Genomic DNA, 18,141 nt, shown 5'->3' with positions numbered 1-18,141 from the left:
TCTTATTAATGCATATTAGGTTACCATCTCTCTTTTTTTAATCCCTGAAAAGTCTGTGACTAATCACTGAAAAAGCTCTAAATGTGGGTTAAAATTTTTCCTATATTCCCAGAAAGTGTATGTTTTGGCAGACTGTATTTTCCAGAAATGGTCTCAACAGTTCCCATCCCACATGCTCTTCTGCAGTTTGACTTTGCAACTCCCCCTTTAAGAAGTAGTCCAACATTCCTCCTCTCAAATCTACACTGTTGGTCTTAATGATTCACTTGTAACCAACAGAATGTGGGAAAAGTGACACTGAGATTTCTGAGCCTAGTAGAAGCCTTGCAGCTTTCCTTCTGTCTCTGGAGGACTCAGTCTCCAGAAGCCACCATACTGGGAAAAGCCCCAGCTATATGGAGAGGACACGTAGGTCCTCTAGTCAACTGCCCCAGCTGAGCCAGGCACCACCTCAGTAAAGAAGTCATCCTACAAGTGGGTTCTCCAACCTCCACTGCTCCAGCTCCCCCCGATCAAGTCACAGCTAGCCATTCTAGTCTTCCCATCTGAAAATCCAGACCTTGTGAAGCAGACAAACCATCCCCACTGACTCTGTTCTGAGACTCTAACCCAAGAATATATGAGAATGAAATGATGGTTGTTTTAGATGAGTTTTTGTGTGGTGTGAAAGGCAGCAATAGATAACCAGAGTGTACACAGGTGACACAGCAATCTCCTCACTTTAATGACCATATTCCACATTTTTCTTCCCCTCTACTGAAACTTTCATTTCCAAATATTGTTTTTTCCAATAGATGTCTACTATTAATTTCCCCAATTTATTTTGACAGTTCATGTTTAGAAACCATCACATCCAATAAAACTATTTCCTAGGTCTTAGTTTCCAGCTTATTTGTTTTAAAAGCTTCTAACATCCTCTTCCCTTATTGGAATTATTTCAGTTTTTTTCACCCTTTTATTCCAATCTGTGTTTGAATTAGGTCACAACTAAAGACATAATTACTTGAACCAAATGCTGTGCACCCAACTATACCATGATAAGTAAATAGTCTGTCAGGCATAAGAATTATTCAGCGCTTCTTGTAAACAGAACACTATACTGACACTTCAGATATTTATCATTATAAATGCTTTATTAATGAGAATTGGCTATCTGAATTTTACATATTTACTCTCATCCACAAATATTATTTTGTAAAAAAGCACATTTTACTACTTTCAACCCCAAAACTTAATATTTGGTATACAGTCAATATAAACTCTGCAAACCATTGCATTTTTATTCATATAGCCTACTTTATAACTTGCTACTATGTTTAATAGGTATAACTTGGTCACTCACAAATCATAGCATAAAAAATCAAGCGCTTTATTTTCCTTATGGAACTTCATTTTCTTTATGAGTATTTAGTTGATGAAAAGTGTGAAAATGGATAGTGTGCACCTGCAGAGTAGCAGGAAAGGCAGTATCCTGGGGAGGGAGCCAGGTTTTCAATTAAAGTAAAGAGATGGGGTATTTTCTGAAGGGATGTGGCTGCAGAGAAGTTTGCTGAACGTGGAATAAGAGTTTCAGAGAGCAAGTATATAAACCCAAAACATGTCCAGGAAAAGAAAGTACAAGTGCCTGCGAGTAAGCCAGGTGACCCAGGGGGGCTGTATTGGGAGCAGGGAATTTTATATAAACAAACCAACAATCAAGTTAAAAAGATAACATGATCAAATAATTCACTTAAAAACATCACACTTTAAAAAAAATTCTAACCTCTTGTTTAACGTTTGTTGAATAGCTATAATTTTCTTTTCTTTCTTTCTTTCTTTTTTTTTTGCTTTTTAGGGCCCCACCTTCAGCATATGGAGGTTCCAAGACTAGGGGTCTAATCAGAGCTTCAGCTGTCAGCCTACACCACAGCCACAGCAAAGCAGGGTCCAAGATGCATCTGTGACCTATAATGCCAGATCCTTAACCCACTGAGTGAGGCCAGGGATTGAACCCACAATCTCATTTTTACTAGTTAGACTGGTTTCCAATGACCCATGACAGGAACTCCGAATATCTGTAATTTTCTAGTTGATACTAAAAAAAAAAAAACCAAAAAAAAAAAAAAACAACCCCACAAAAACAAAAACTTAAGCATAATAAGATTCTGTAAGACCATGTATCTCATCTTATTTAGATATATGACTGCAGAACATCTGCAAGTTAAATTCTAGTATCCATCCTCATGCCCTGGTTCCTTCACCACTACCCATCATACCCCTCCCCTTTACTGTATGCTCTGCATTCTCTGGGCTGGTATTTATATAGCAACATAGTAGTTCCCATTACCATGTTCAGCAGTAACGGACATAACTAGTATCTATGAGAACACAGGTTGCATCCCTGGCCTTGCTCAGTGAATTAGGAATCTGGCATTGCTGTTAGCTGTGGTGTAGGTTGCAGATGCAGCTCAGATCCCAAGTTGCTCTGGCTGGGCAGCTACAGCTCCAATTTGACCCCTAGCCTGGGAACTTCCATATGCCAAAGGCACAGCCCTAAAAAAAACCAAAGCAACAACAACAACAACAAAAAAAAAAAACCCAAAAAAAACCCAACAATAAATAGCAACACACACACACACACAATCACACATGATCACATACACTCTCTGCTCCCTAAATCCTCAGAACCCATTTCTGCTCCTCTCAGCCAAAGCAACAGATTCTCTTTCAACAGAAGCCAGACTTTATGTTGCACCTAACACAGCAAGGGATGTGGAAGTAATGTGGGCATTCACCTAGCTGCCTAACGCTGCTTTCTAAAAAGGGCAACATGGCAGTCAGACAAATTGAGGTTCAAATCCCAGCTCTTCCAGCAGCATAGTCTAGGGCAAGTGACTTAACCTGTGCAATACTCAACTTCCTCACAAAGTCTCATAGCAACCTCACATGGCATGGTAAGAATTAAGTATTATAAGAAAACAGAACATCACAACACTGTAAATTAACCATACTTCAATAAAACTTTAAAAATGAAAAAGAAAAAAAGAAAATAGCATGTAATGTTTGCTTAAAAATGGTATTTTTTGTTAACCATTCCAAATCATTATTCTTCCCCCATAATCAAAAACGCCTCTTGCCTTGTGATTCATCCTATGCTTAGCTTTATCACTCGATTTGTCTTATCATAGTAACAAAATAGGCTCCAAGTCACTGCCTACATTCAGAGTAAATTTAGGCATGGGACTCACAAATCTTCCTCCTATCCCCACTTGGCTGTTATCTTTGGAGATTTCAAAAATGCACATAGACTCCAAAAGACCAGACTTAAAGTTCTTTGGGATCCTAACTCTAAGAACCTTGCTCCCCTATAAACATTCTCAAGACTGTGCCCTGGATTTTGTTATAACTGATTCCATCTCAGAAGTCTTAATATAACCCCCTCTTATGCTACAACCACTTACATTATCCCCTGACCACTGGCCATTATCTACATTACACACTGATGGTCCTTTCAATTCCTAAATTGTCCTTTATCAGCACTCATTCCTTCCCTGTACAGCACACAATTAAGAGTAAATTGAACTACTTTCTACCGAAGCTCTTTAATTCTCTCTCTCTCACTTTTTCTTTTCTTTTCTTTTCTTTTTTTTTTTTTTTTTTTTGCTGTTTAGGGCCTCACCTGAGGCATATGGAAATTCCGAGGCTAGGGGACAAATCAAGCTGCCTCTGCAACCTACACCACAGCTCATGGCAATGCTGGATCCCCAACCCACTAAGCTAAGCCAGGGATTGAACCTGCAGCCTCATGAATGCTAGTCAGATTAGTTTCTGCAGTGCCATGATGGAACTCCTCTTTAATTCTCTTAAACCCCAACTCTACCATACCTCTCAGGCAAACTCTCAGACTCTGGATTAATCCTTTAACAATGTGCTTTCTCCCCTACATTTGGTAAACAATGGTCCTCTCCACAGGATGGCAGAGGACTTCGCAGCAAACTGTGAAGCATTCGAATTGATGCCAGACATCATGCCTAATTTCCTCTTGAGACAACCACACATCTCACACATCCTTTCGCTTGAATCTGATCAGCTATTTTCCCATAGCAACTATTCTAAATGTTTTCTATCCTGCTTAAGGCCCTAACAACTCATAATTTTAATAATCACCTGTATGCTAATGACTTTGAATGTTTTGCTTCTAGTATTGATCTATCCCTTTGGCTAAGACACATATCCAAATGTTTGCTAGATAGTTCTACCTAGATATACATAGCCATCTCAAATTTTCTGAACTCATTATATCTCTCCCCTCAATTCTGCTTCCCTCTTGTGGGGACTAACCTCCAAAATGGCCCCTAAATGACCTCTGTCTCCTGGTATTCAAATCTTTGTGTAGTCACCTCCTTCATTAACCAACAGAATACACCAGAAGGGATATGTCACTCTAAGTTTATATTATGAAAAGACTAAGTTCCATCTTGGTCTCTTTCTCCCCTCAACATCCCTGGACCCACTTGCTATGGAGAATCTCACATGGTGAAGTGCTAAAGTCCCCCACTAATAGCCATGAGTCAACGTGAAGATCACAGTCAAGTCTTCAGCTTGACTGCAGCCTCATGAGCAGCCCTGAGCCAGAACCACCCAGCTAAGTGACACGTGGATTCCCAAACCTTAGAAACTGAGAGGTAAGAAATGTTTGTTGTCTTAAGATGCTAAATATGGGGGTAATTTGTTATACAACAATAGATGTCCTTCCTATATTTCTGTCTCAGTTGACATCGACATCTGTCTAGTAGCTCATACATTTAACCAATATTTGAGTACTTAACTATATGACAGAGACCTGTTATCCTTAACCTTTCCTATAATAAACTGTCACAAAATCTAGACAAGTTTATCTCTAAATCGTTTCTCAAATCTTCCTCAGATTTGAGATTTCTCAAATCACCTTTATGTCACCATAGTCCTAATTCTGGTCCTCACAATTCCACCAGCCCTATATTAAAACTGACTCCCAATCTGCTTCCTTGATTCTCATCTGTCCCTGTTAAGAGTGATCTACTTAGGACATAGAGAAACAGCACATATATAAGAGTTAAGGTGGCACAACCAGGAGAAAGTTCTCGCAAAGAATAAATGACCCCATAATAACTGCCGACAGGTAATTTAAGCTTGACCATTTTCATGGTTTCAGTAAAATAGAAGGTAGCTTTCCTACCCAATGTGTATTCAGAAAGAGGAGAGGCTGTAAGTGTGGACAATTCAGAGATAGCACACAGCACAGGGCAGTAGTACTGAGTGATTCGACAGCCCTGGGCTACATGATGTTGCAGAGAGCCAGGCACCAGTGTCCTGTTGCTACTGGAACTGACCATAAAGTCAGTGACTTAAAGCAACACAAATTTATTGATAATTATGGAAGTAAGAAGTCTGAAAAGAGTTTGGGCTAAAATATGGAGGTTCTTGGGGAGTATTTGCTTCCCTGCTGTTTCTAGCTCCTAGAGGCCATGCATTCCTTGGCTCATGGTTCACTTCCACCCTCAGAGCCAGCAATGGCCAGTCAAGTCTTTCTCACATCCTATCACTCTGACACTGACTCTTCTGCCTCCCTCTTTCACTCAGAAGAAGCCTTGTGATTATACTGGCCCCGTCTAGATAATCAAGGATAATCTCTGCATTTCAAGATGCTTAATTCAATCATACCTGCAAATGTAAAGTAACATATTCACAGGTTACAGGGTTATGACACGGACATCTTGGAGGTGATGGGGAAGGGGTGGCATTAGTTTGCCATGCTCCAGTCCCATAATTTTCTCTAGCAATGTTCCACAATCCAGAAATAACAATAGAGAAAACAAACAGCAAGAGCAACTCACAAGTGAAGGTTAAAGATATGGAGAATCCTAAAGAGTAATATTAAAGTGACAGACTTGGCTTCAGATCAAATTCCTATTTTTTTCTACAGCTGTTTATTTTGCTAATTCCTTCATGACCACAGAATAGTCTTATCTGGGCTCCTTTTTCCCCAGTATTTTCTGAATAATCACCAGGTGATTGAGACAAGAAAGTGTGTACCCATTTGAACATAACCTACAACTAACAACATTGAAAGAGCACGTTCTTCTAGATCATTTAAGGAAGAAAGTATATGTCAGGACACCAGGAGGACTAATTATCTGCCAGAGATATTCCATATTTGAACAAATAGTTTTTAAAGAATTTTCTGCATGTTGCATAAAGTTTATCCAGAAACATCTGACCGAATGTGCTGTATCCTCGGGGGGAAGAGATTTCTGGTTATCTTTAGGTACCCAGACAAAAGCTTTTAACAAAACCAACTCCCACACTGACAGTTGTGCTGGGAAGGAAGTAACTGTAACTGCAAACATTTTAAGTAAATGATGACTATAAAAAATAAGACTTTGTTTTACTTAAAATAAGTCAACATATTTTCAAAGGGCTCACTTCATGCCATGAAATAATTTATACATTTTATTTCTTTCTCCGACCTAGGGCAAGGTGATAGATCCAAATTCAAATTATGAAAATTACAATTTACATTCAAGGACAGAATCTGACTGTAATTTTACCCCATGCTTATGATTGCAGGTGGCTGCTAGGCGATTAGCAACTCACACATAAGATGAGAATTCCCACCCCCACCATCCCTTCCAGCCTACTCATCTCAGAGTATTTAGGGAAATAATACTCACACTTGTGTGAGGGTATTTAGGATGGTAATAAGAGTCAGAGTCTCACAGGCCCATGACAAGATCTGACAAACCAGAGCAGGGCTAAGCAAACAGCAGATGCAAAGTCTACATCCATTTTTAGACAGAGCAGATCCTCATTATTCATGAACTCCTTATTTCCAAATTCACCTACATGCTAAAATGTATATGTAACCTCAAAATCAAACAGTCTATTAGATAAGCTTCATTTAGGCATGCTGTTTGCTGTAAGTTTGCTGTTAATGAATCAACAGTATGTATTAAATAAGGTGACATTGAACAGAAATACACCTAAAACAAGGTTATGTATATTGATGGCTTGATGAAAATGTGACCAGAGGGTGTCAGGAACATAAGCCCTTATTTCCTCCACGTAACTTGATAAAATGTAACTATCTCTAATAATGAGAATCAACTGTGTTTTATTTTCTGTTCGACCTTTACTTTAGATAGCCATGGTCCCTAATAATGTAAAATATATCTCCATCAGAGGAGAAAATATATACAAAAACATACTTGATTGTTAGAGGCAATGTCAACAAAGACCGAACCAAGGGGGAGGGGCCTCGGGACGTGGGTATAAACACTTAGTGACCTCCTCTCCCTACTCAAATTACCTCTTTTAATTTTTATAATAATGCTGTGAGATAGACTTTGTCATTCTTATTTTACAGATGAGGAGGCTGAGGCGCTGCAAGGTTAAAACACTCACTAAATGAGTGAAATTCAAACTGAGGTCTAAGCCACTGAACCACACCTCCAACCTGTATGGCAGTCCCTGCTACCTCACCGGGCCAGTGGCTCTGGGAATGTGGCTCTGGGCCACCCACGAGGGACCAAAACCTAATACATACCTATTAACTCCTAGGTTCAGAAGACTGAAATTTCCCTTATTCCCTTTACCCCTGGTCACTACACAGATTTGTAACCAGAGAATGCATCAACATTATTCTTAAAAGCCTTATTAAAGAAGTTGGAATGTACTAGTATAGCTTCTTTACCTAAGAAACTCAGATATAGATATAGACAGATTCAAAACAAATAAACCAACCAAACAAAAAAGCTGCCTATAATAAAGCATTAAAAATTTGTCAGAACAAATTAACCTCTTGATTAAAATGTTCATCTACTTTATTCTGGTCACAAAAGTCTATAGGAAACAAAACAAGGAAAATTTATAGTCTAAAAATGGAACACTTAATTAACAGGATTAATTAAGAGTGCCTAGCATAGTATCTTTCATGAACTATGTAGTCAACAAAAGTTTACCATCTATATGCATCAACAAGCTCTATCTGAGTCATATTTAAGTATACTTTTCTGTATTGCTCTGAGTGGACCATTACATTGAACACGCAACTTCCTCTAAAAATTACTGGTACTTAGTTTATATAGTGTTTCATGAGGCAAAAGATCTAACAATGGAATACTGTTTAGTGTTTTCTTTATGAAATGTTTTCTGAAAGAAATGAGATTCTGTTAAGACTGTGGTTAAGGATAAACAGGAAACTGTGCTTAAAGAAAAATGCAAATACCTGTGAACATACAGACACACATTTAGCAGAACAAACTAAATCTTTCTAACCAGAAAGCCCGATATCTAAAGTATGCAAATATTTAAACTTTGCACTTTGTATTTTAAGACAGGCATGGCAAATAAAAATGAAAGTAACAGAACTTACTCAGAAATAAAATTTCAGCATTTGGCACAGGATTAGTATATGTTTGGCCTAATCTCCTATAAATGCATTATCAATGAGGATCTGAAAGTGATAAAGGATCTCATGTAATTTATGAAAGGTAGGACTTAAATGTAAGCATATTATTTTAGAAGGTGGAAAATCATTAATCACTATAGTAATTTCTAGTTAACTAAAATAATTCATTCTCTAACAGTTTCGAATAGGGATTTATCCTAACATTTTACCAAAATTAGCAATTTTATTGATAATTTAAATATTAGCAATGTACTTTATGAACAAAGTTTTTATTTTCAAACCTTTGTAAAACCACAAAACAGAGATGGTACATATAAATAAATAGATTAGTAATTTTTATAAGTCATTAAAATACTATTTAAAATACTTATAATTAATAAGGAGGTACACAGTAGCTAGGTCTATTATTCAAATCCCAAGTATTATGGTTGATTACTAAGTCTTGTTTTTCCATCCACTACAGGTCCTTTGACAGCTTCTGCCTCTTTTTGTATCTCAAAATGACGATAGTAAAAGATATAGGAGAAGTTCCCACTGTGGCACAGTGGGTAAAGAACCTGACTGCAGCAGCTCAGGTGGCTGCAGAATCACAGGTTCCACCCCTGACAGTGCAGGATCCAGCACTACCACAGCTTAAGCTCAGATTTAGTCCTTGGCCCAGGAACTTCCATATGCTACAGGTGCAGCAGAAAAAAAAAAAAAAAAAGGATGTAGGACAAGAAATTTACATACTCAACCTCACTACTTTTTATACATTCTTGTCAAAGTTTTGGTAGAAAAGAAAGATGTAATTTAATGAAATAGTTTGAGGCCTACAAATGACAATACTCATTGCTATAGTTTAATTGAAAGCTAAAAATAAAAGGTTTCTTTTCTAAAATATTTGCTTTGGCCTCAAACATTAAGTACACCAAAATACTGACTACAATTGGAGATCCTCAACCTGCAATGATTGGTGTTTTCAAAATTCGTTTTTATATATTAATTGGCTGGCAGTCAGAGACTACCTTCCAATATATTTTAAAGGACTATTAAGTTACGATCAACCTAAAAAGATCACATCTGAAATATAAAATATAAACCTGATAGTAATATTTACCTCACATGTTTATAACATGGTTTTTATTTACAAAAAAAAAAAAAAATCCTGGGATTATTGTGGCACAGTGGAAATGAATCCAACTAGTATCTAATGAGGATGTGGGCTCAATCCCTGGCCTCATTTAATGGGTCGGAGATCTGGTGTTGCTGTGAGCTGTGGGTGAAGGTCACAGATGTAGCTCAAGATCCCACGTTGCTGTGGCTGTGGTGTAGGCTGGCAGCTGTAGCTCTGATTTGACCCTTAGCCCAGGAACTTCCATATGCCACTGGTGCGGCCCTTAAAAAAAAAAAAAAATCTTGAATTCAGGTAGCAATTTTTTCCATCTTTCCTCAGGTGCTCATCTTCCAAAAGGGATGGGGGACACCAATTCCAAGAGACTTTATATACTTTTTATTCATAAAGAGCCTGTAGGATAGAAAGTTTCTGTGGTATAAAAAAAATAGTATGGCATTAAGAATTTCTATTAGTCACACTAATCCCATTTCACTGCATAATATTCAAGCTTATTTGAATGCTCACAGGTTAAAATTTTTTTAATCTCACGAGATAAATGCTGTACAAGAACAGTATCTTATCACTCCTCACTCCACCCCCATCACCTTCTGGCATCCTGGAAGCTAACTGGCTTTACAGACCCAGGTTACTCTTCATTCTCATCTCAAATTTAAGAGACACAAAATTTTCAGAAATACTCATAATTTTAAGAAAGTATAGAAATTACTTATTAGTTAAAATAAATACACTGCTTCAATCACATTTTGCTGAACCCTTATCTTTCATACTATTTTTTAAGAAGCTGGCAACAGCAAAGATTTTCATGAACACACAAAACACAGGTGGGTGGCGGAGAAAAGTTGAAAAACTTCCAACTCACTGCCCTCAGGAATGGGACCAAAGCAATAATCCAATTAAGAAAGCAAACAGTCAAAGGCAAATCATTTAAAATAACCACACAGTAGTAACTTGGACACCAAGTATGACGATATTTAAATCAACATAATTAAAGAATTTTTAAAGTCTGGAATGACTAAAGCTGTTAATAAAAACATGAAAATATTATGACATTTATCTGAGAATACAACAAAATAGCTAATTTACCAAAGCCATAGTTACAAACTCTACAACCTACACACCCAGAAGTTGTGCAGTGCATGGGAGAGGCATGTTGGTCTCAGTCTCATCAAGTCTGTGATTCAGATGGTAAGCAAAGCATGGTTCCAATATGGGGAAAAACAACTCCGTGGCCTTTAGGAATTGAGTGGGTAGTATTATTTAGAAGGAAAGGCATACACTGCAAAAGGAGGCCAGCTAGTTTAGTTCCCTCTCTCCTGGGCCATTCCAGAGACCTGGGTTTGAGTCCAAGGTCTGCCAGGGACAAACTGTATAATCTTCAAATGACTTAAGGACCTCAACTTCCACACCTAATGGGCCGGTAAGAATCTGTGGTTTCTTCTAACTCTAAACCTTTTGACTCTAAAGGCAGCCCCTTTAAAAGTTTTTAGACAATTGATTAATAGCATATCATCCTTTTGTGCCCATTAGTAAAATACATGAAATTAATTCAAATCACTCAACTATGACTAAAAGATTTCATCCAAGCTACTGCAAAATAGAATGGCAAAGCTGCAATATAACAAGGGAGGGAGAAGATGATACATTTGGCATATGCCAAACTAAAATAACCCAAGTCATAACCAAAACTGAATATGATGGAATACTATCTAGTAATTCTAACAAAGCAACTAGTGAGAAATTGGGTGCATTTAACACAGAAAAAACAGACCTGTTTGAAAATTTCATTGGTTTGGTTTTGAATACAGTAAAGGCAGAATAGGTATTAAATGACTGATTAAAAGACTATTTTTCTGTATTTGCTAAGAATCTGGTCTATCAATTACCTTCTTTTTGAAATGATAAAGAATATTTACTTTTTTTTTGGTCTTTTTAGGGCTGCACCCACGGCATAGGGGTTGAATCAGAGCTACAGCTGCCGGCCTACACCACAGCCATGGCAATGCCAGATCCAAGCCACATCTGCAACCTACACCACAGCTCTGGGCAACGCCAGATCCTTAACCTACTGTGCAAGGTCAGGGATCGAACCCACAACCTCATGGTTCCTAGTCAGATTCGTTTCCGCTGTGCCACAATGAATTCCATGAATATTTACATTTTAGACAGTGTTTTATATTTTTATTTTTGCATCAAAAATAATAAATATATTATGAAACAATATAGATTTTTGAAGCATCTTAAAGGGGAAGTCAATAAATATTTAAATATTTAAGAGTAATTTAACACAGCTGAAATGATCTAGCATTAATCCTGAAGGATACCAGATACAACTCCATAAAAATATTTACTATCTCTATTACATAGCGAAAGTACTTAGTACATCATCACATTCAATAAATATTTATTAAGTTTTTATACTTTGTGCAAAGCATTCATATTAAGGTTACATGAAAGATACAGTCTTTACACTCAAATTACAAACAAAGTATATTTATAAACACAATAAACAGTGTTTGCAAATCTGTATTATAAAGTATAAAATAAGAAGCACAGACGAAGGTTAGAGTAATTCAGAGTAAGGCAAACCCAAAAAGGCCTAGGTTGGTTAGAGCAATTCTCAGGAGGAGACACACAAGTTGGGTATTAAAAGACCACTTTTAAGATGCTAAGCCAAAGAGAACACAAGGACCTGTTCCTGCTCTTTTTCCCTACCTTATAGTAGTCATGTCCATAGGTGATAACTGAACTATACTGACAGTGCAATCAATTAAAGAGGTGTTGGGGGAACAGCTAACATAACAGGATATTAAAAGGGAAGTTTCCAATGAGAACCAAAGACAACAGACATCTCATAGCAAGTGCTAGACTATTCTCAAAATTTTCAAAGGAGGCAGTTGAGAGTGTTGAGGTGCGTAGTTACCTCCTACCCCCAAGAGAAGAGGCTTGAATGAGATTAAAGAGGTGGGTTTTGAAGAAGGCTTCCTCGGGGAGAGCAACAGGAACAGCTGTCCTTACCTTCCAGGCAAGGGCAGAGGTGGATGCCTGCCCTTCACCTAAAGCCTAGAGGAAAAGGTTCTGATGGGACCACTTGAAGAGCCTGATATGTCTCAAGCACTTTGAAGAACTTACTGCACTGGTATCTGATTCACCTCTGGAAATTCTAAAGGATAAGAAGCTGGATGAAGAGGCATATGAGAGCAAAAGCAAGATGAGTGAACTGGGACCACCTCCAGAATCTGTCTGGACAAAGAACGAGTGATCTTTATGGACCAATGTAGGCCCTATAAGAGAGAGAGCAAGGTGGGGTGACAGCATCCTCCATCTCAAAGGGTTATCTGGGGCTTGAACAGACCTCAGCAAAATGAACATGCAGGCCCTGCCAGGGCCAAGAGACTGAGGAAGACATAAACAACCAGCCAGAATATAGACACAATTTCACTGTCAAGCAACGTTAAGGTGAGCAACTGAGGTGGGAGGTGGGGAATCCACAGGTGAAAGAACTTTAAACATCTGCCAAGTCTACAACTGCATAGAAGCTGGATCACCAGGCACTAATCAAGTGTTAGTTAGCTGCTGCTCTTCTTTCCTCTCTTCCTTGTCCAACTTTGGAGGTGTCAGAAAACAGGATTGGTGAGCAAAGAAGGAGGAACAGAAAAGCCCAGTCAGAAGAAAAAGTCAGTGATGGCCTCCTTCCCTGATTACTGGCTTCTCCCTTTGTAATAGGCAATGCTAAAGGAAGTGTTGGGGAGAAGCTTCATCCTTAATTCAGGTTTGCTCTGGGGTTTTTATCTATTGGTATGAGACATTTCAATAATCAAATTGAGTCTTCAGTGACTTAGTTACTGAAGGGCAGTTTGCATTATCTAAAAGAAAAGTCAGTTTTATCCCAGTGCACAGAATGAGCCAGTCTCACAGAGTAAATTGAAAGGGAGAGTGAGTGACAAAAGTAAAGCTGTTTTATAATTTCATCCCACTATCCTGCTTTTCAACCAAATGCACTGGAGTCAACACATCCCTGGTACATTCAATGGTAACGAATCTGACTAGTATCCATGAGAACTTGGGTTCAATCCCTGGCCTCGCTCAGTAGGTTAAGGATCCAGCATTGATATGAGCTGCAGTGTAGACAGCAGGTAAGGTTTAGATCTGGAGTTGCTGTGACTGTGGCAAGCAGCCACAGCTCCAATTCAACCCCTAGTTCGGGAACTTTCATATGCCTCGGATGCGGTCCTATTAAAAAAAAAAATCAACACAGTGGAGAGTAGAGAAGTACACAATGTGATCTTATAAAACATAGTTCAACCCATCCAAGCTTCTCTGCTTATCTTGAGATAGTTCAGTCATTAAAAATTCCAGAAATCTGCCTGACATGAGTCAGGAATCTAATAGCAATTCTTAAAATATAAGTAACTGAAATACAATAAACTCACTTTAAAAGGCAGAGATTGCCTTGTTCCTTGATATATCTCAAACACCTAGCAAAGCACCCCTTTCAAAAAAAGATGTTTAAAGAACTATGTCCCTTCCATGAGATGGCTGCTATGTTAAGTTCTTAGAAAACAGAATCTGAACAAATATGCCTGCAGCTGAGAACGCTTTTTAGTTAGCTAAAAATATCTTACTATGTGTAAAGTTATAGTAGATTACTTTCATCCTTGTCCTTTTATTGTCAGCCAAATGTCTAAAAAGGGCATATTGTATTTTCAGTACTATACTATGAAAACACAGAGCAAATGTGAAAGATATAGGTCTGATATTCAAATACAAGAAAAATTACTATATACATTTTTAAAGAATTTAGCAGAAAACCCTCACAATAATAGTGTCACATAACTCTTTTAATGCAGAATGGCTTATTTTAAAAATAAAGGAGCAATTTAAAAACATATTATCCAGTATTTTACTAATACTCTGTTGGCATATATCTCTTTTCAGTGAAGACTGAATTAAGAGCTTACTATCTTAGAGTCATGATATCATCATCTCTTTTTAAAGATAAGGAAACTGAGGCCCAGACGTTAATGACATGTTCAAGGTTATACTACTAGTAAGTGGTAGAGAGGGAGTTTTAACTCAAGACAGTGTGTCAGGTTCCCAAGCCATGCTGACTGTAATGCTGAAGAGCTGAGTTCTGTTGACTCATTTCCAAAAGAAAAAATCCTACCTTAATGCCTACATTTATAATGCCTAATTTTGAAATACAAGCTATTGCCAAGTTCTAACCATAGTTCTATTAACATATCTCTACTGATGTGAATTTATTAATGAGTGAAAATTTTATGTAGCAGGTACCAGTAAAGTTTATAACAGTTGATGTTTTACTCATGATATCATTCTTATGGCATAGTATTTACAATAAATACATGTGACTATAAAATTGATACATAAGGGAAGTAGGTCTTATTGTATGTTTAAGCAACGTTCAGGTGTTGGCTGAAACAGAGTCCTATTATCAGACTGTTTCATTCTCCTGCCTTGTCTTAGTAAGAGACAGAGGTGGGATTTTTCAGTGTAAATCAGTGGTTCTCCATTTAGGGTGATCCTTAACCCCCCCCCTCCCTCTGCCCCAGAACATCTGATAACAACTGGAGACATTTTAGTTGTCACAGCTGTGCACGCAAGTGGGGGTGCTATCAGAACCCACTAGGTAGCACCAAGGAGGGTGATAAAAATTACATCCTATGATGCATAGGATAGCCCTGACCACTCCCAACAAGGAATTATCTAGCTAAAACATCAGCAGTGCCAAGGCTGAGAAACTACATTATAAGGGGTTAAATGTGTGAGGCACTTAGCAGAGGGGTGGCATGAGTGTTTAGAGACTGTAACTACAAACACTAATGGGAGTCCAGGTAATACACAGTAAAGATTAGATGTAGTTCTCAAGCCATGAGGAGAGCACGGTATGAGGGTGGCTTCCCGCTTTATTGGATCTGAGATGGGCAGTGAGAGAAAGTGATTGCAACTTCTATTAATACTTCCACCTTGAAGGGCTGGACTGAAATTTTTTTTTTTTCCCAATAAGAGACAGGAAATTGAAAAAGCCTAAGTAAAATGAAAAGCAGTTTACTGGCAAGAAAAGACTTCTTTCTTCTTTCTTTCTCTCTTAAACTGCACACAGTTCCACTACCAACCTATTGAGCATTTCTATAGCAGGGCCCTACAGAGTTACAATCTAAAATAAGAATAATGGATGTTTGGGACACACTATAAGAGAAAATCAAAATGAATATCCATATGCTTCATTCTGGACATCAGTATTCTGAAGACCAAACGTGATTTCAGGAAGCCTGGCTTTTAGCTCCCAAATGAGTAAACACTCTGATGCTAGACTATTGTTCCTCCTTGGGCCTTCCTTGCCCTGAATTTGAGGACCCTCTGTCACGACAGGAAACAGTAAAAACCAGACATGCAGCATCCTCTGGGCCAGTGCCGACATAAAACAAAACCCAAACACCAACAAATGAAATTTCCCACAATGTTGCCTTGCTCTTTGCATGGATGAGATTCACTGTTATGTACTTGCATCTTTTCCTTTGCTCTTCCATTTGATTCCTCATGCTTTAATCCTTTAAGTTATTTTCCTTTTATTCTTAATCACATTTCTTCACCAAAATATTTTTACTTTCTTGTCATCTCTTTTCACTCCCATTTCTTTCTTTTCCTCTCTTCCAACTCTGCCTTACTACTTTACCCTTTCAAAAGTGCCAGCTAGCAATGGAAGTATGTAAGTAAGAGTTTGGGAATTGAAAGAGTCAGACTTTAGAGGTTATCTAGTAGCTAACCCCTGGCTTTCTTCAAGTACCAACATTCCTAACAAGTGGTGAGTCGACTCAGTTTAAACACATTAAGGTCTATCACCTCTACTAACTTTCAGAAACCACGAATCACTTCTTCTCACTTAATGGGTATTGAAAGATTGCTCCCAAGATCTAAACAGAGCAATATAATGGAACTAAACTGCTCCAGCTCCACAGACACCAATTCTTTCTCATTAGCAACACTTACTAAACTAGAAAAAAGCTCACCATCCAAGGAAGATCCTAAACTACAGGTGGCCAAATCTGCAGGCTATTTGCTCTTTCAAAATTATCTTCTGTTAGATTGAAGCACTTAACTAAATACACACACATGATTCATCTAAAAAGCCTTGTTGAACGTTTTGAAAGGATAAGGAATGACTCATTAAGTCCCAAAATGGGATGCAAGGTATGTTTCACCCTCCTACATCTCCTAGAAGATTTATTTTTCCCTTAACTACATAACCAATAAAAGACACTGATGATTTCTGAAGATTCCAGGTCATGTTGGGTAAAACAGTACTGTACTTCATACAGTACTAGAGTATAAAGCCTCGTGGAGCCTTGACAGATGTACCAGAGCAAAACTAATGTGACTTATTTACTGTTCAATAAAAGAAGATCCTAATTTACTGTGTACTGGCTCAACCCTAAAGGGTAGCGGGGTACAAGTCCCAAAAACGCAGCCGTGCCTTGGAGCTGTTTAGTTTAACTTAACGTCACTGGTGTTGCACCGAAGTTTTAAAGGTTAAGAGGTAAGTCTCTGGCTGTTGATTTCCCAGAACAGCCCCCTTCAACTCGCCCGGGGCGCAGGGGGCATAGCCTCCCAGCCCGGCGGGTGGGCCCGGAGTGGCCCGTATGGGGTCTCCGCGGTGCCCACCTCGCAGTCACGCCCTTACCTTGGTGAGCTGGGCGATTTTCTTGCTCATTTTCAGGTGCAGGTCCTGGCTATAATCCATGCTGTGCCCCGCCTGATGCGCGGCGGCCGGTGAGGGCGGGAATTTGGCCGCCCCGGCCGCCGAGCCGCCGTAATAGTGCTGCTGCCAGCTCATGCCCGGGGTCGCCATCTTCCCGGCAGACCCCGGCCGGGGCACCGGTCCCCACGCTCGGGGGGCGGCCCGCCGAGCAACGGTGACTGGGAGGCGGGAGGCGGGGCGGCCGCTTCTGGACCCCACACCCGGCGCCGGGCTGCGGGGGCCACCCGTACCCACCCACCCGCGATCCCCGGGTCACCGCCGTCCAGGGATGGGGCAGCCCCACCGGCCCGAAGCTGCGGGCTACACCGGCGCGGGGCAGATGCCAGGGGTCCGGCAGCGGCCGCGAAAGCGGCGGCCCGGAGCTGGATCAGCTCTCACCCGCTCTTCAGCTCGCGCCTGCGGGGGCGTCGTGACCGGCGTGGCCCGGCAGGTCCCACTCCCACCGGGCACCCGGGACCCAGCGAGGCAGCCGCCACCGGGGCTGCGGAGGGAGGAGGAGGAGCGGGGCGGGCAGCTGCGGGGGGAGGCGGGGACATAGAAGAGGACGCGGGAGTCGCGGAGCCGCCGTTACCAGGGCGTGCGGCCCGCGGAGCGCGCGGGGACCGCCACGTCATTTCCCCGCAGCCAAGCTCCGCCTCGCGCCGCCGTTGGGGCAGCCGACCTCGCAGCCTGGCAGCCCCGCGGCCCGTGCGGGTCCTTCTCAAGGGGCCCGTCACCAAGGGCTTCCTCTGCGGAGGGGACCCCCGAGCTCAGTCCGGGCGATGGTAAGCCCTGTGTGCCACGCGAGCCAGAGAAGATGGGACCGTGGTCACCTTCGAT

General features: G+C 40.0%; 1 protein-coding gene across 8 annotated transcripts in view; it reads right to left on the bottom strand.

The window, feature by feature from the left end:
* The window catches only part of FAM184A (family with sequence similarity 184 member A), a 109,879-nt gene extending 92,003 nt beyond the window's left edge, over nt 1-17,876 (bottom strand). For 7 of the 8 annotated variants that reach the window (XR_002343141.1, XM_021089008.1, XM_021088991.1 and 4 more), the window contains exon 1: nt 17,245-17,509. Coding sequence is in view for 7 of the 8 variants with exons in the window: in XM_021089008.1 (XP_020944667.1) it covers nt 17,245-17,412 (168 nt within the window). In the remaining variant the exon portion in view is untranslated. Of the gene's footprint in view, nt 1-17,244 lie in introns of all 8 variants that reach the window. The other variant, XM_021088987.1, reaches the window with a different exon arrangement.

Source organism: Sus scrofa, chromosome 1 (assembly GCF_000003025.6).
Source record: "Sus scrofa isolate TJ Tabasco breed Duroc chromosome 1, Sscrofa11.1, whole genome shotgun sequence".
In the NCBI taxonomy this organism is placed as follows: Eukaryota; Metazoa; Chordata; class Mammalia; order Artiodactyla; family Suidae; genus Sus; species Sus scrofa.
Note: the sequence above shows the minus strand (reverse complement) of the source record. Positions and strands in the feature narration are given on the sequence as shown.